The sequence below is a fragment of the Manduca sexta genome, chromosome 16 (assembly GCF_014839805.1).
Source record: "Manduca sexta isolate Smith_Timp_Sample1 chromosome 16, JHU_Msex_v1.0, whole genome shotgun sequence".
Lineage (NCBI taxonomy): Eukaryota > Metazoa > Arthropoda > Insecta > Lepidoptera > Sphingidae > Manduca > Manduca sexta.
Window position 1 is genome coordinate 918,047 of NC_051130.1, and position 19,514 is coordinate 937,560.

At 36.7% G+C, this 19,514-nt stretch overlaps 3 protein-coding genes across 3 annotated transcripts in view; 1 reads left to right on the forward strand and 2 right to left on the reverse strand.

Annotated features, from left to right (window-relative positions):
* Positions 1 to 19,514, reverse strand: part of LOC119189512 — a 111,243-nt gene that overhangs the window by 46,173 nt on the left and 45,556 nt on the right. The window lies entirely within an intron of this gene.
* The window catches only part of LOC119189487 (juvenile hormone esterase-like), a 29,127-nt gene that overhangs the window by 3,699 nt on the left and 5,914 nt on the right, over positions 1 to 19,514 (forward strand). The gene's annotated exons all lie outside the window — the stretch shown is intronic.
* On the reverse strand, positions 5,959 to 10,113 carry LOC119189486 (venom carboxylesterase-6-like). The gene is made up of 3 exons (XM_037439323.1): positions 9,900 to 10,113; positions 7,029 to 8,296; positions 5,959 to 6,400 (listed from the first exon to the last, which is right to left on the reverse strand). The coding sequence occupies exons 1-3, from the start codon at positions 10,077 to 10,079 to the stop codon at positions 6,133 to 6,135; spliced, it is 1,716 nt and encodes a 571-aa protein (XP_037295220.1). The 5' UTR covers positions 10,080 to 10,113; the 3' UTR covers positions 5,959 to 6,132.

Consider the following 19,514-nt stretch of genomic DNA (forward strand, 5'->3'; position numbering starts at 1 on the left):
GTCTCACCAAGGCTACGGAACAAGATGAAAGTCTGCAACTACTGATGAATTACTATCAAAAAGGATGGCCTGATAGAAAATCTGAAGTCAATAAATTAGTCTTACCTTATTGGAACTGTCGTCATGAAATACATGCTGTCAAAGGTCTGCTATTAAAAGGTAACAGTCTTATTATACCTAAAGAGTTGAAACCAGAAATTCTGAAAATGATACATAATGGTCATCAAGGTATAGAAAAGTCAAAAAAAATTGCAAGAGGTGTTGTATATTGGCCATTAATGTCACATGATATACAGCAATGTGTAGAAAATTGTGAAATCCGTTTGTCACACAGAAAAGCAAATCCCTCACAACCTCTAATGTCTCATAAGATTAGTTTTTTTCCTTGGGAAAAAGTCGGTATAGATTTTTTACAATTTAAAGGTCAAACTATTGTTGTCGTCGAAGATTACTATTCTAATTATATAGAAATAGCTAATGTCAGCTCAACAGGAGCAAAAGCATTAATAAATGTTTTGAAACCTATATTCAGTCGTCACGGGATTCCTGTAAAAATAATGTCAGATAATGGTCCACCCTACAGTTCACAAGAATTTAAGCAGTTTATAGATTCTTGGGCTATATGTCATACAACGTCAAGTCCTTACCTATCACGGTCAAATGGATTAGTGGAATCTGGAGTGAAAATAATAAAGCGCATACTTACCAAATGTGCTGAGTCTGGAGATGATCCTCATCTTACCTTGCTGCAATATAGAACCACACCTAGAGGAAACTTACCATCTCCTGCTGAATTATTGATGTCTCGTCGTCTCAGAACACTAATACCTACCGTTGTTAAGCATCTGCAACCTAAAATAACAAGTCATAAGGAATATAGGAAAATAAAACAACATAATAATGTCAAACAGAAATTTTATTTTGATAAAAAATCTAAGGAGTTGTCTAAAGTCAAGAAAGGAGATAGGGTGATGTTCAAAAAATCACCTGATTCTAAATGGCAATCTGGGAAAGTCATAAAGGAATGTGATGAACCTAGATCATTTATTGTCGAAGCTCCAGATGGATGTACATTTAGAAGAAATAGGCAACACTTGTTATGTCCTCCGTCTTCAAGTCTTAATAAGGAAAATATTCCAGAAAATTTAACAGAGTCAAGAAATAAGTCAAAGTCAAAAGGAGGAAGTGAGAAAGGAAGAACCTATAAAGGGTATACTTAAAACTAGAAGTGGTAGGCAGGTCAATCTCCTAGTCAGGTTTCAAGATTAAGTATATGATTGATAAATGTCAAGTGTAATTGTCTAAGTAAATTTTAAGTCTTTAAGTTACACAAATGTATAAGTAACATGTCATATAAGTTAAGGAATGTAAAAGTTTTTAATATGTTGTCATTCTGTGAAACTAGTCTTAAGTCTCAATTGTCTTTGTTAAAAACAAAAAATGAAAAAGGGAGATGTTACATAGTGATGTAGTCACAGCTTACTAAAGTGACATCACTATGTGGCGTCCTTCCGGCCACTGTCACTTCCGCACACTTTACGTCCCGATAGCGTCGGCCTGGTCATGTCTGATTATAATTATGTTTGTAGTCTTAATTAATAAATCTATTGTCATAATAGATAGTGTCATTATTCAGACAATACAGAACCACAATACACTCATATTCATAACTGTCTCGGGGATTTTTATATTTACGCGACTTTTGTCTTAGTTTTTCTTTTTCCTTTAAAAGATTAATAAGTTCGAAGGTAAACCAAATGGGATATTTGGATTTATGAGACTTACGTTTGGGAACATATTCGTTAATTTCGAATTGAAGTTTGTCATATAAGGCACTTACCATTTCGTCTACATTGCTACAATAACTAAACATTTCAGACCAGTCGACGTTACTCAGAGATGTTACAATCCTATCATAGTCCGCTATTAACATATGAATTCTTTTTTAATTGTTATTGATAGTATTAAGTAAAGTGAATTCAAAACGAGAGTACAAGTTTTGTTAGAAGTTTTGAGATTTTTTCGTAAATCTATGAGCTTGTATGATTTATTGTTTATTCAAATTTATTCCTATTTCTTTTTTAAACAGTTAAAACGTTCGTGTATCCGGAATTGTCAAAATATGCATTATTTTCATAATACAATGTATGCTACTAATCTTTTTTTCAATTTTATTTAAAAACTAATAATGCTACCAGAAAATAAATCATCAACTCAGGGATTAAGATAAGAGAGAGATTAAGTAACGCAACCATGTAATTTCCTCATCAATTATATATAACTAGAAACTACCTATTACACGAGCGATTATTTAACCGTGAGTGCGCGCGTACTCACATACTAGATAGTAACTACTAGTGACTTATTTTAAAGACCGGAAAATTAAAATAACGTCGTATAAGTTGGGTTTACTATTATAGTAATAGTGTATTAATAATAATTTGGGTAATAATAAATTGGGTTTAAGCAATGCATTTAGTATTGGTAAAGATCGCAGGTCGTTGGTTGTAGGTTGCTTGCGACTGGTTGATCTAGTAATATTTGGAGGAGGTCTACGTTCAGCAAGATATCTATGGCTGATGAGTCTCAAATATTTACTGATGAAATAAACAATTATACTTGTTCTGGGTAATCATTTATCATAGAGAGGTAGGTTATCCTTTTCATGTGCATGATGAGAATTATTAATATTCGTGTGTAATATACCGACTTTAACTCGTATTTTAAAGTTTATAAAGTCGAGTAATAAAATTAAAATCCCTTCATGCTCGGGTACGAATATTTTCAACCTTATTGACATGTAGGTAAAAACATTTCGATAAGGTGCATCTTCCATTTCATAGTCTATTTTTAATATTAAAAAAAAATATACTTAGTCTATTACTTATGTGTAAAATTATATTAAATAATAAACGCTATTGAAGATAATATACCTTGAATTTGTCCCTTCCCGTGGGTACAGTCGCATAGGGTACATCGTAGAAACTATACATGGAGCCATCCGGGTCCTTGTAGCCCCGGATCGGGCCGTGATGCGTGGTGACGACCCGAGACCCCGAGGTCTGAGCGGCGGCAGTAGCAGCCGCGCCCAGCAACACGAGCAAACACAACATCTTAACACTGTGTGGCCAATACACCGAGGGCGGTTTATATAAATATACCACCGAATCATGTTTATCATTTGTAATGTCGCGATAAGTAAATTATTTGGCAATTTTAGAATACTAGTTATTGAATATAAAGTGTTGCACGCGAGTTTGTTTACGAGAGAACCGTACATTTGAAACAAGTAATACAGGGTTGCAAACATGGTCTGTAATTTTTTATTACTGTTGAATGACGAGACGAGTATGCCTTATATACCGTATGCTGGTGGTAAACGAAACGACCGCTCGTAATCAGAAGCAACACCATACGAACTTCGAATCACACAATTCTGCGGGGCATCCACTGCATCGGTCAGGTTGAGGCATGTTAAGTCTCATATTGCCCAGTAACTACGCTGGCTACAATATCCTCCAAATTAGAACACAACAGTGCATACACAGTGAACCTAAGCGATAGAAATAGATATTTCGGTGACACCAACCCAGACGCCTCCAAAGAAACCACCCACCAGTCAAGTGTGAAACTGCCTGTTCTATACAGGATCATATTGATATTGCGTTAATAAATGAAACCATATACTGTCTTTAAAATAACACTTTACCATAGTTATTCTAAATATAGATGTAAAATGAAGTGTAAGTTTCAATCAAAATAAATGTTAATAAAAAGTAATTTTAATTTTACTTGTCCTATGGCCACTATTACGAAGAGTATTTGTACGAGTATCAACATCATATTTTCAGTTAGAAATATACAATACATATAATGTAAACCACAACATGATCAGAACATCAGAAAATTAAAACCGGGGTTTTGGTGAAAATATTTGTTATTCATGGATGATTTAAAGCACAATGTAGAGGTAAAGACGAATATATGGTTTCATTTAGTAACGCAATGTACAAATGACCCGCGTGGCCAAGGAAGGCAAAGTGACTTTATTGCACCTGATGGTAAGTAAGTGGAAAGGGATCCAAATAATGCCGACTGACGCGAGATCCTTCGCCACACGACACAGTTATGCCGTCTTGTTTGAAATTCTTAAATTGGTTTAATGAAACTTGCGAGAAGTTGATTTTGTTGTTTTATATGTTTTTCTATTGTTGTTGTAGATAGGCGAAAAAAAATATATTAATCCAAGACATGATTTATCCATGCGCCAAATTTCATCCAAATCCGTTCAGTGGTTTCTGAATTTATTTAAACATACATCCAAACATTTTCACGAATAATCGTATATTTATAACTAGCTTTTGCCCGCGGCTCCGCCCGCGTTGTAAAGTTTTTCGGGCTAAAGTATTCCGTTATAAAAGTCACGCTATATATTTTCCCGGGAGCCTATGTTTTTCCCAGGGTCTCAAACTGTCTCCATACCAAATTTCATCTTAATATGTTGGGTAGTTTTTGAGTTTAACACGTTCAGGCAAACGGATGCAGCGGGTGACTTTGTTTTATAGTATATTTTTGTAGACATTTTTAAGAGGAACAATCCCGTCATAACTCATTGTTGCATAACTTTAACCGTTTACGCAGCGCACGCAACGGAAGCTCTTAAAACTAATAAATTTTCTCCGTTTTTGCAACATGTTTCATTACTGCTCCGCTCCTATTGGATATAGCGTGATGATATATAGCCTATAGCACTCCAAGAACAAAGGGCTATCCAACACAAAAAGAATTTTTCAGTTCGAACCGAAAGTTCCTGATTTAAGCCATTACTGCTCCGGTCCTATTGGTCATAGCATGATAATATATAGCCTATAGCACTTCACGAACAAAGAGCTATCCAACACAAAAAAATTTTTTCAGTTCGAACCGGCAGTTCCTGAGATTAGCCATTACTGCTCCGCTCCTATTGGTCATAGCGTGATGATATATAGGCTATAGCACTCCACGAACAAAGAGTTATCCAACACAAAAAAGTATTTTTCAGTTCGAAGCGGTAGTTCCTGAGACTGCCCATTACTGCTTAGCTCCTATTAGTCATAGCGTGATGATATATAGCCTATAGCACTCCACGAACAAAGAGCTATCGAACACAAAAAGATTTTTTTAGTTTGGACCGGTAGTTCCTGAGATTACCCGTTACTGCTCAGCTCCTATTAGTCATAGCGTGATGATATATAGCCTATAGCACTCCACGAACAAAGGGCTATCCAACGCAAAAAGAATTTTTCGATTTGGACCGGTAGTTCCTGAGATTAGCCATTACTGCTCCGCTCTTATTGGGTATAGCGTGATGATATATAGCCTAGAGCACTCCACGATCAAAGGGCTATCCAACGCAAAAAGAATTTTTCAATTTGGACCGGTAGTTCCTGAGATTAGCCATTACTGCTCCGCTCCTATTGGGTATAGCGTGATGATATATAGCCTATAGCACTCCACGAATAAAGGGCTATCCAACGCCAAAAGAATTTTTCAGTTTGGACCGGTAGTTCCTGAGATTAGCGCGTTCAAACAAACAAACAAACAAACAAACTCTTCAGCTTTATATAATAGTATAGATAAGATAAGATAAACTTTAATTAAATTCATATCGTGTGGTTGTAAAAATCAAGAGTCATCGTTATCAAGTTAGGAAAATTACATATTGCGCTGACCAGGTGCAATGCAAACCTAATGAAAGTCATTATTGATGAATAAACAACGCAATCAATCCATAGCTGATTACTATAAATACACTACTCAATAAAGTCTAGGGAACAAGAGAAAGCTAGTGTTTATTTTAAATTTAATATATTTTTGTCTTAGATACTATACATAAATATAATAGTAATTTAATATTCATTCTTATTTTTCAATTTAACAAATAGCTTGTTAGTAAAAAAATTACAAAAAACAAGTTCATGTAAATTAACTAAACTAGTTATAGGACGGGAAAGTTTCTTTATTATCCACACTGTAGTTCTAGTGTTGGTTTTATTCTGCCACTTATAGTTTGTGAAGATTTTATATTCTATACATAATAGTTGGATACATATTACATTACCATTGTTCCAAAATTATAAATATCTAAATTGTTCAATAAAAATACCGAGAGGCTAAACTACAAACTACAAGGCTTAATACATAAACATTAGACGCTACGCCCGCAGCACTACCGGGCATGTTGGGATTCGGACGCATGGGTTTTCTATAATGCTTCTCGTAGATTCCATCCCACAGTTCAAACCTGGCTCCGAACATGGAGTTTTCCAACCGCACTACAGGGCCTAAGTCCATGTAGGGAGACCTGGTGATGTTCGTTGCTGGCCAGGTTGGCAGCGAGGATCCATCGGGGACAGGTTTTCTGGAACATTATAATTTTAATTAAAATACTGGGAATAGACCATTGGAACGGAGAAGAGAGGAGTATGTCTGCCTTTCTCTATTCAATCGAGAATGAAGATAATATTATCTTATGTGTATTGTAATAATATGCTGTTCTGCACTTTAGCTCTTACTGCATGGGCAGGTTTAATAAGTGATTTAAGCGATATCCACTGGCCAGGAACAGCCACAAGATGTATTGTAGATGCACTTCCGGTCTTAATAACAAAATAAAGATTACAGAGAAATGGCGTCGACGCTATCCCGCAATTTTATAAGGTCTACAGTGGCACGCATTATAGGACATTGAGCGGTGAAGCTCGACGAGTCTATGGGAACGCTAATCAGTTATAATCCGAACCAATTAAATCAATTAGAAGTATAGGGAGGTATTGGAATTATATTATAAGTGGAAACACAAGGAAGCCGGAGTATAAGGAACTTCAGTAATCTCACACACCCTACGAAACGCAACAGTGATCTGTCGCGCTGTATTCTTTGTAAGACATTAGTACTGATTCCGACTAAGCCGTTCATATAAAATATAGACTATAGTATGGATATACAACTTTTAAAATAAAATTTAATAAAACACATAATATAATTACCCAGTAATTATAAAGTTCGTCCAGAGAGACCGCATCATATTTTGCATGTTAATGTATGCATCTGTTTTGCCTGTCATGTTGTTGTGGTCAGATATAATAGCGTATTGCTCGCAATGGTTGGTACCCGTCGTATTTGTAAACAATATTGGACTAGAATTTTCATCCACAAATGAATATTGATATAGATATATAGGCTGATCCTTAGCTTCAAGACGTAAAGTGAGACCCTTCATCATTCTATACCCAAACAGAACATCGGTGTGAAAATCTACGTATTCTAAAACTGTCGATGCGTTTACAGGTCTATCTCCGAAATAAAAATTCCTGACAGTGTTTGCCACTCTTTCTTTTTCTTCCACACTCTCAAATTCGAGTTCATTTGGCAAAAAATCTGAAAAATGCTCATTCATCTTGCTCAGCCATCCGTCTAATATGTTTGGTATTCTGAACATACCCTCATCTTTGGCTAGTCCGTATAAAAATGGCATGGGAGGGAAATCTCCATTTTTCAGTATGTCTGCGGGGTCATCTTGTAGGAACATTTCTACTCCAACATCTCTTTCTAGACATGCGGCTAAGGTAAAGCTGGAATCTGGAAGGCTTAAAGTGCTCATTGAGTGATTTGCCAGCGTTGCGGCCGAAACAGTCATATAAAACTCTTCCAAGGCTGCTATGTCATCTACATTAGAGAAATTCAAAAGCCTAGCGTAATCCTTTGCGTTCTGTATCGGGTCGTATTGTATTGCAATGGCTCCGTAACTGCATCCGCTTTCTGGTATTGCCTTATGGAAGAGACTATTTGTCATGTTCGATATCGATAATAAGTCAGTAGAGATCCCGCCAGCGCTGCATCCCATTACAGTTACGTCTTTAGGGTTGCCCCCGAATTGTACAATGTTTTGGTTAACCCATCGCAATAAAGCTGCTTGATCTTTCATGCCCGCGTTTCCAGGAACATTTTCAGTGCCCAAACATAAGAAACCGTACGCCCCAAGGCGGTAGTTAAATGTGATTAAGATCATGCTATTGTTTTTAACGAAGTTTGTCAAATGTATTGAGCTTCCAGATGCTAAGATAAAACCTCCGTAATGGACATTGACCACGACTGGCAGATTAGTGATGTTAGTATCGGGGACGAATATATTTGCTACCAGACAGTCTTCTTGCATAATGTACGGCTCAGGTGTGTGCATAACAAGCTGCGGGCATATGACACCTCGGAAAACTGCATCAAATGGTTGTGTCCATGTGGGTGGAGGAAGAGGCGCCTGTGGAATATTTGAATTAGAAATTAAGAAGTGTGTGATGAAACTACAATGTAACATATCATTTAGTGATCATATCAAAATGAAAATAACACTGAATTCAAAACCACTGTACCTAAAGTAAATATGACTTGTGCTTTGCTTATTAGGTAATTTAAATGATATCAAAACTATATACACTGTGAATGCCGGTGCATGGAGGACATTCCATAGATTGCACGTGCGCGGTAAAAAGGATCTTTGAAAGCACATCATGCTGCTACGGATCGATTTTCTGTACGACTGCGACGGCGAGTGGTGCGGTGACACAATGATGTCGCAGGCACCATAATAAGCATTTCCTCTCAACACTTTCTGTGGATACGGTTGTAGCATACAGAGAGATCTGATGTTTCTCCACGTACCCAGGTTCTTCACTCTGTCCGTAAGATTGGGATCATCGTCAATTCGAAATGCTCGTCTTGGCGAAGAGCCAAGTGGGTTACGTAAGTATTTAGGGGCCCTGCCTAGAGATGTAAACAGAACTGCACATATGTTCGGACATGCGCTTTGTAAAGCGTTAATCTATGGCGTCGCGTGACGTCCATTTGGCTCTGTTCAGGACTCTTAAGTTTTTGCGGGCCAGGTTAGTTTTGTTCTGCAAATGGCTCGTAATTATGAGTATAATTAGACGTCACTCGAAATTTTGAAGTCGAGGGTGCTAATACCATTAGACATACGGAGAGTACTATGGAACTATGGCGCCACGGTGAATGGGTCTTTCTTACCAATGAACGCACATAGCGTAAGATAATTACACACAATTATTCTATAATAATGATTCTCCTATTTGCCTTCTACTGTTCCAAAATTTCATGTCACGACATTCTAAAAGATTTTATTGGTTATAATCACTATATTTATGGAGTAGTTTCGCTAACTATTTATAATATGACATAAGATAGCATGAAACATTCATTCTCAAGGATTTAAATGCATATAGATTTGTTACGTAACGATAACATCAGCTTGTTAATTTGATTTCTTTTGTTTATTGCTTTGAATGACGTCACGAGCTTGCCATTCGCCTGCTGGTTAGCGATACGACCGCTCATAAACAGTAGAAACACCATCCAACACCATGAATTACAATAATTGACATGAAATGTTAAGTTTTATTATTTCACGTAGTTTCATTGGCTATAATGTTCTTCTAACCAGAATAAACAGTGCTGCTTGGCGGCAGAAATAGACATTGCGGTGGCACCTACCCAGGTGGAGTGTCACATATGAGAGATCAACCAGGAAAATTTCTCATCATTTATATATAAGTATAAACTACCTAAATCACGAGCGATTATTTTAGGACGTCTATGGCTGATGAGTCATAAATATTTACTGATGAAATAAGGTAGGTTATCTTATTTATTGTCAAAGATGAAAATTATTAATACTTTAATTTTTAATTAAACATTGATAGAGCCGAGCAATACGTCAAAATCCCTTTATGCTCGGGTTCGATAAGGTGCATCACCCGTTTCATAGTCTCGTGTTATTGATATTCAAAATTATATTTAACCTGCTAACTTCTAAGTTAAATAATAAATAATTATTGAAGAATAAATACCTTGAATTTGTCCCGTCCCGTAGGCACAGTCGCATAGGGTACATCGTAGAAACTATACATGGAGCCATCCGGGTCCTTGTAGCCCCGGATCGGGCCGTGATGCGTGGTGACGACCCGAGACTCCGAGGTCTGAGCGGTGGCAGTAGCAGCCGCGCCCAGCAACACGAGCAAACACAACATCTTCACACTGTGTGGCAAATACACCGAGGGTGGTTTTATATAAATATACCACCGAATCGTGTTTATCACTCGTGATGTCGCGATAATTAAATTATCAGCTAATTTTTGATTTCTGTTTATTGATTATATATTGGTGCACGCGAGTTCGGTCGCGAGAAAGCCGTGCATTTGAAACAAGTAATACAGTTTTGCAAACGTTACCTCTGATGTTTTTTATTGCAGTAGAATGACGAGACGAGCTAGCGGCCTGGTTGATGGTAAGCGACACCTGGCGTCCATAAACTTCAGTAACGCCAAGCGACGCCACTGCCTATCGAGAGACGAACACCCATTTATTTTGAACATGGTATTATTTAAAATAAATGGGGCAACTTTGCTCGTGTTAAAGCCTTTCTTTACACAAGAATCAATGCAGCGTCCCATAGCACCATGTTTACTTACGATACCAACGCTTTCCAGATAAAAAAATCAAATATATATTTCCCACAGGAGCAAATTAACAGGATGGAAATATATTAATCCAAGACATAGGCTGTCCATGTGTCAAATGTCATGCAAATCCTTTCATGGATCTCTGACTTTAATGCAACAAACATTCAAACATTTTCACGAATATTCGTAAATTTATAATAAGATAAGATGAGCTGAATCCATATCGACTGATTGTAACAATGAAGTCACATTATCAAGCTAGGAAAATATATTGCGGTGACTAGGAAGACGCAGTGGAAGATAGTGGTTAAATGTAAAATGCGAGTCATTGTTGATGAATCAACGCAACATATCCTCAGCTGATTAAGATAAATATAAGGATAGTTCATTATCTGTTGCTAATAGTAAGCAAGCAGATAATATTTATCACTACTAAGTAAAGATAAAATATCTTTACTTAGCAGTGATTAAATTATTAACCACTGCCAATCTTTATCTCCTTTAAGTATTTCCTGTACACAAACATTTTCATAATTTTCATGAAAGTTACGATGCTGATTGTTTTTAACAAAAAAGTACAACTGATGAAAATTTTGTTGCAATAAAAAAATCTCGAATAATAAATAAAATAATAAATTCTACTTTACAAAAAAGAAAACATTTCATCGTTGATATCGAAAATTCTCAAAAATTCCGAAAAATATTCATAACTCGAAAACTATGATAAATCGCGGAACATACATGGGGGTGATTCGGATACCCCAAGGGTTGCTCTATCTCTGGACCCTCGCTTGGCACTATTTTCTGGGACACCCTATATAACACCATTACAGTTATGGTACTAAATCGATGTTGTACAGACTAATTATTAAACTAAATTGATTTCAATACACCTATAATGGGCCATTTCTTTGTATTCCCGCAAGTTGCGTATAAATATATCCAAGTTCTGGGATATAATCTTCAGCAATCGTATGGTCCGTCACGAGGCCGCTAACTCAGCACATTTGTCCGAGATGTGCTGAGACGGACAGTGGTAGGTGCCATCGAGTGCTGACGTGGGGTATTAGGCAGGTGTACCTACCAGCACCACACTTCGAACATTAATAGTTTCATGGTAATTAAGTGTTTCTAAGCAAAAAGATAGCGTCTACGCGATGCCTTATTCTTCACATTATTGCTTACATTATGTGTAAAATGGAAGAAGACGAATCACCGACTAGAAAATTTAAATGTAAATAAACTAGCTTTTGAACGCGGTTCCGTATGTGGCGAAATTCTTTTGAGATAAAATTGATTAACATCCTTAAAAAACTGTTAATTAGCGACATTAATTACACACAAAAGCTTCATGTGTTAAGGAACGTGAAGACGACAGCTATGTTGTTTCATTTATACTCGTGTCAAATTTTCGCTGCGCGCGGGGCCGTGAATCATCGGTATAGTGGGGAGTGGCGCGTGCGACGCGCTTAACGGCATGTTGATTCCTGGAAGGAGACCTGCGAGTGCGGCAAGGAGCAGTATATGGGCGTTCATTTCCCAATTGTTGCCCCGCATGCAGCGAAGGTTTGACATGAGTATAGTAACGCAATGTCAAAATGACCTGTATAACTAGAAGCTACCTTTTTTGACAAGCGTTAATTAAACCGCCAGTGCGCGCGTACTCACATATGTACTAGATAACTTCGGAAATAACGGAAGACTTGATGAGTGATTACTTTTTATTTTATTTATTTATTTAGGCACACCAACAATGCAAACACAAACATATAAATTAACCCGACAATAAAAACTTAGACTAGTGCTTACATTTGTGACAGATGTGCACAACAATTTTAACAAACAAAAATAGTAGCTACCCTTTTCCTCCCTGCCCTCCCCCCTCTCCTCTCTCTTATTCAAATCTATAATACAAGTTTGTGATAATTCTATATCGGAAGGGAGAAGGAGAAGAATAAAGAAGAAAGAACAAACAATATAATTAGAAGAAAATTAGATTATATTAAATAATGTGACACCGATGGATAGAGTACCTCCCAACGAAATCACAATGCCAAGAGTTTTTTTCTGAATGACGTGGTCCGGTCATGAAAAATGTCGAGATCAAGCAGTCTGTGCCGACTATTATAAGTGGTAGTAAGTCTCCCTAAGGGGGAATTTCGTCCAAGATTAGTTCTATATTTAGGTACTTTGAAAAACGATTTAAATTTTATCTGTGAATTCATTTTCGGCACGCAGAGATCAATGCGTTCCAAAAATTCTTGACAATGTATCGAACTGTTCAGCACATTGCAAAGGAATAATAAATCCAGCATTCTTCTACGTTTTGACAAGGTGTTCATTCTAAAGAAAGTGAGCCTGTCCTCATAGGAACTTCTATTCACTTGAGGAGTAATGAATGCCAGATGTCTAGTAAAAGAACGCTGGATACTTTTCATACGCTGCGAGTGAACTTCGTAACACGGGTTCCAGATGACGCTTCCAAATTCAAGGATGCTCCGAACTAGCGTCTTAAATAATATAATTTTTGAGTCAGTGCCTCTAAAATCTTTTGTGCTACGCCTAATGAACCCTAACAATTTCATGGCTTTATTGATCATATAATTGTAATGTGGTTTAAAACTTAATTTAGAGTGCAATATGATACCAAGATCGCGAACATTATTGACGAGGGTTATCTCATCATGATTAATGAAGTACTGAGTATTAATTACCTTTCTCTTTTTTGAAAGCTGTATGTATTGACATTTAGAGGCATTTATTTTCATTTTATTTTTGCAACACCATATGTGAATACGATCCAAATCAGATTGCAACAAATATGAGTCTAGCAATGTGTCGATTCGACGTGGTATTTTCATATCATCAGCAAACAGGGAACATTGGCAATGATGTATGACATTAACAATATCGTTGATAAAGAGTATGAATAAGATAGGACCCGGGTGAGACTCTTGTGGTACTCCCGAAGTTGCCTTATATGTACTTGATATAACCGCCAACTGCTACGGTTAATTCACGGTTGGTGAGATAGGATGAGAACCAGTCTAGAAGATTACCACAGATCCCATATTGGTCACGCAGCTTTGTCAGCAAGATCTTGTGATCGACAAGATCAAAAGCACTAGCAAAATCTGTATAAACAGAGTCTATTTGTTGCTCTCTGTCTACTCCTTCCAATATAGTTGTGAGATATGAAGTAAGGTTGGTCACCACTGATTTCTTTTCTAGAAATCCATGTTGTTCGAGACGCATAAGAGTGTGTTATTAGTAAGTATTGGAGTAATAACCGATGTGTGGTTAGTAAGTATTGGAGTAATAACCGATTCAAAAACCTTGGGAAAAACAGACAAGATTGAAATCAGCCTGTAATTCTTTACATTACTGTTGTCGCCTTTTTTGAATATTGGTACTATCCGCGCTTTTTTCCATTGTTTTGGAAATACACCAGTAGCGAGAGACTTATTAAAAAATTCTTTAAGGGGTTATGACAAAACTCGTGCACATCTTTTTATGAAGAGTGGTGGAATTTTATTGGGCCCAGCTCCTTTGTTACAGTCCAAACGTCTTAATTTCATGAGTATATCTTTCTCCGAAAGAACCACATGAAACAGGTTAGAGGAATAGAGGGCAATTTTTGTATGTGATTGTGCCAAAGGACCTGGTACACGTACAGAAAAGTCTGAAGCATACACTTTACTGAAATGAGAAGCAAATGGGTTTGAGATATTAGAGCCTCCTGTAACCGTTACCTGATCATCGTGCATCGTGGAAGGCAAGTCAGTTAGTGAAGATTTTTTGTGCTTTATATAACTCCAGAAAGCTCGTGGATTCGTTTTGATACTACCTTCCACATTTTTAATGTAGTTTTTATAACAAATATTGAGAAGTTTATTGCATCTTTTTCTAATAATCTCATTGTTGAAATTAAACTAATTTTCGGATTTTATCGCGGTGTTCGTATTTTATTTTCTCCCGACGTTTCGAAGACATTGCAGCCTTCAACGTCGGGAGAAAATAAAATACGAACACCGCGATAAAATCCGAAAATTAGTTTAATTTCAATGTCTAACATTCGCGTAAACATAAGAAATCAATCTCATTGTTACATAGTGATGTAGTCACAGCTTACTAAAGTGACATCACTATGTGGCGTTCTTCCGGCCACTGTCACTTCCGCACACTTTACGTCCCGATAGCGTCGGCCTGGTCATGTCTGATTATAATTATGTTTGTAGTCCTAATTAATAAATCTATTGTCATAATAGACAGTGTCATTATTCAGACAATACAGAACCACAATACATGGTGTCAGAAGTCAATTCAAACAACAGAAAAGAAAAATGTCTAAAAGCGATGAAGACACGGCAAGTGGCGAGCGACAACAAATGGCTTCCAAGTCGTCAAAGAAGCTCAACATTATGGGTAATATCAAGCCCATGAGTCTAGAAGGAAATCTGTCCACAAACTGGAAGAAATGGTATCAAAGTTTTGTTATATTTATGAAAGCCAGCGCCATGTTTGATGAGCCGGATGACCGCAAAGTGGCTGTCTTGTTGCACTTCATTGACAACGAATGTCTTGATATATTCAACACTTTCAACCTAAACATAGAAAATGTAAAATTTTCTCAACTGGTCGAAAAGTTTGAACAATACTTTGTACCTAAAAGAAACATTACATATGAGTGTTACAAATTTTTCACTACAAAACAAAAAGTAGATGAAAGTCTAGAAGATTTCCTAACTCGTCTTATAAATAAGAGTAAGTCATGTGAATTTGGTAGTCTCCAAGATAGAATGATAAGAGATATTTTCATCACTAATATGCATGAAACTTTTCATCATGTCAGAGAAAAGTTGTTACTTGAAGAAGATCTGTCATTAGTAAAGGCGCGAAACCTTGCTAAAAGCATTGTGTCAGCGAAAACACATGCAGAAGAATTTAAGGAGTCTTCTTGTCTTTTATCAATGTCAGTCATCAACCAAACCACAGTCACGAGCGAGCACAAAGTCAAGAGCCAGGTCGCAGTCTCAAGATAGAACAAAGTGTACTAAATGTGGTCAAGTGCATAAATACATGTGTCCTGCTAGATATGCAAAGTGTAGAAAGTGCAAAATTAGAGGACATTATGAAGCGTGCTGTAAGTCTAAATCTGTTAAACTCATACATGTAGCAAAAAGTGAAAATGTCAAAGTTAATGTGTCAAATAATATGCTAATTGGAAATTTAAATTCAAGTCACTCTAAAAAGCAGAATGGAGTATTAATCTAACTATTAACAACGTCAATATAAAATGTATATTGGACACTGGTAGTGATGCCAATGTAATGTCATATAATTTATTTAAGTCACTAAATGTTGTCAAAGAATTTTCACCTTGTCATGCTATAGTAACTTCTTATTGTGGAAATACCATACCAATATTAGGTCAACAAACATTTAATTGTGTTTTTAGTATTGGTAGTCAGAAACAGATAAAAAATATTAAATTTATTATTGCAAAAGTGTCGTCACCAACTGTACTTGGTAAAAATACTTGTACAGAATTGGGTCTAGTTAAAAAAGTGTTTAATATTGAAAAATTAAACAACTGTCAAAGTCAAAATAATATGGCTAGTCTAGTTAAATGTCATATAATGTCAAAATTTACAAATAGCAATATAAATTTAGTCCATTGAAAAGTTACATTTGGGGTTGCGTTTTTAGAGGACGCAATTTTATTTTTTTGTTGTGTAGGGGGGGTCAGTGTAAAGCTAAAACCAAGTTTGTGGGGTCGCCACCCTTGTCCCACGGCCGCCATCTTGAAAATAGGGGTTGAAATGGTTTTTACGATGTATCTCTTAAACTATTTATCTGAAAAAAAAAAAATTATAAACATTTTTTGTTGCAAATTAAATACTCTACAACTTTGGTCCAGTAACTTTTTGTCGTAGAACTATAAATAAAAAAGTTATAAGCGAAAATGTTAAGAAATTCAATTGCTTCATCTGTGCCAAAGCGATTCAGGATCCAAGTAATTCGCGTACAAGCCGACAACCGCGGGTTTGTGTTGTACGTAATGAGAGTACAAAAAAAAGTATTATGAACCTTATAAACACACGTTCTGATGACGTTGCAATGGACATTGCTTAACATTGAATTTCTTAACATTTTCGCTTATAACTTTTTATTTATAGTTCTACGACAAAAGTTACTGGACCAAAGTTGTAGAGTATTTAATTTGCAACAAAAAATGTTTATAATTTTTTTTTTGTCAGATAAATAGTTTAAGAGATACATCGTAAAAATCATTTCAAACCCTATTTTCAAGATGGCGGCCGTGGGACAAGGGTGGCGACCCCACAAACTTGGTTTTAGCTTTACACTGACCCCCCCTACACTTCAAAAAAATAAAATTGCGTCCTCTAAAAAACGCAAGGTAAGGCCTAAAAAATGTAACATTTCTATGGACTAATTGTCAATTACAAGCACATGAAAATAATTCTGAATTTAAGTCATGCTATGTCAAAAAAGATACTCATATACAGAATCTTTTGTCTAAATTTAAGTCTGTATTGATGGATTGGGCTGTCTACCAGGTGAATGTCATATCACAATTAATAATGATATCCGTCCTAAAATAGATTCACCTCGGAAAATTCCATTCTCACTTCATGATAGACTGAAGAAGGAACTAGACAACATGGAAAGTATGGTTGTCATCTGTAAGGTCACCGAGCCAACATCATGGGTAAATTCACTTTTATTAGTTGAGAAAAAGAATGGTCAACTTAGAGTCTGTCTCTATCCAAGAAACTTAAATGAAGTTATATGTCGATCACATTATCCAATACCTACTATTGATAATGTACGATCTAAGTTGCATGGTGCATCATATTTTTCTACTCTAGATGCGAATAGTGGATTTTGGGTAATCCGTCTGGACTTAGAAAGTTCAATGTTGTGTACATTCAATACTCCTTTTGGTCGGTATAGATTTAAAAGATTGCCATTTGGTATTAATTGTGCCCCTGAAATATTTCATCGTATTATGACTGAAACATTTGGTGTTTTGCCTGGAGTTATGGTCTATGCTGATGATATATTAGTCTATGACAAGGATCGTCAAGAACATAATGAAAATTTACAAAGAGTATTAATGAAGGCACAACAAGTCAATTTAAAATTTAATAAAAGTAAGTGTATTTTAATTACCATCATTCTAAATAACATGTTTATCGGTAATTTAGATAACACTATTATAGTAATCATGGTGATTTTGCTTAAATTCGATCGAAATAGTTATCAGTTATTATTTCATTATCTAAAAATGTGCTCAAAGTTCAAACACCAACGCGTGTATTTTTATACAGGCACAGCAAATTGACCACACCGCACATGTTGGTGGAGTGGGGTCCAGACGGTGTCCAATGACAGGAAATTATTCCTCGCCACTTGTTACAATTATGCCGGCCTTTGAACTCGGATAGATATGAATACCGCTCCTAATACATATTTAATTTCCTAATAGCTGACATTCTCAGTAAAGACCAGGTCAAAAGTACCCGGAACCGTTGGGAATGCATGCATAAAAAGATTAATGAAGGTGGAGGAAGCGCGAGAAGTATGCCAGAATCGTGCGAAGTTGCAATCCATAGTCTCTGCCTACCCCCATGGGATAGAGTCATGATACTATGTATGTATGTAACTTCTAAACGATTTAAGCACAGGGTTACGTGATTTAAATTTTTTCGTAATCCCACAGATGATGCGGAAAACGTAATAATTTTAAATTGATTACCGTCCCTTTGAACTCCGAAGAACCGATAGCCGATAACCCCGGCTTACTAGACAATGATTTGCAGTCGCCAACTTCGATTAATAGAAATTTAATTTAGGGCTCTACGGGAAGAGATTTGCGATTATGATAGCATTGAACGAAATTGAGCCGTTTAGTTTGACTACAGTATCTATATACCAGTAAATTAATGTATTATAGTACGTTAATAGGAAGCTTTTTTATACTCAGTGCACTACTGACGCGGTATGATCAGCCCTCGATAGTCGATAAAATTATGCTTTTTTTTCCACATGATTCGACATGGAGGAACTTTTATTATCGATGTGAGATTTGGGTGCAATGTCACATAGGGTTGATCAAATATAAGGGTCAGAGATGGGGGAGGTCCGCTATGTGATACGTCTGTCCTCCCATCTCCGACAGTGGTTCGATAAGTTGGGTCTTGTGGTTAAAAAATAATGATAAAGTCTCATTCCGACATTTGACACTGTACGTTATTCTATATATGGAAGATGGGGGCGAGTAGGGTCTGCTATAATTTTTTTCAAGTCCATACCCCGCAGTCAACACTGAGGGAAATCTGCGAACGGTATACTGGTTCCTCCTGGCTTAGCGACTGCAGGGCCCTGGAGGAAGAGAAGCAGAGAAGAAATAAAAGGGGAAGCGAAGAGGAAGGAAGAGGAAAATACTGGGTGACGTTGGACAGGAAATGTTCGCGAGTCCCTGATAGACCTCAATGTGTTATCCAACCAAGTGGTATACACTGCACTGTGTGTCTAGAGCCGTGACAAATGTCCCCCCGTACGTGGCCGTCCATTCGGTGTGAGACCGAGTACACAAGAATTGCCTCGGAGTGGGGGGTCCGCTATTCGAACCTAGATGTACTGATCTTGGAACGCAACACTTACGTGGGACACTGGACTTCCACCTTATGTACGGTGGTCGGAATTAGAGCGGATATAAATATCCAACCACCAACAAAACATAAATAACCGTAAGTCACGTAAATAAATATTGTTTTGTATTTACAAACAGATAACGAAATATTCGCGTTGGTTGCGTGATGATTGGCGATAAGATTGTCCAGTTTTAGCAGCAAAATCATTTAATCCAAACAATGCGTGACTGATAACTTTTGTGAATCCGGAACATATCAGTGAATAAATATGTATTAATAATAACAAACTAAGGTAAGCGTAGCGTAGAACGACCTCGGACCC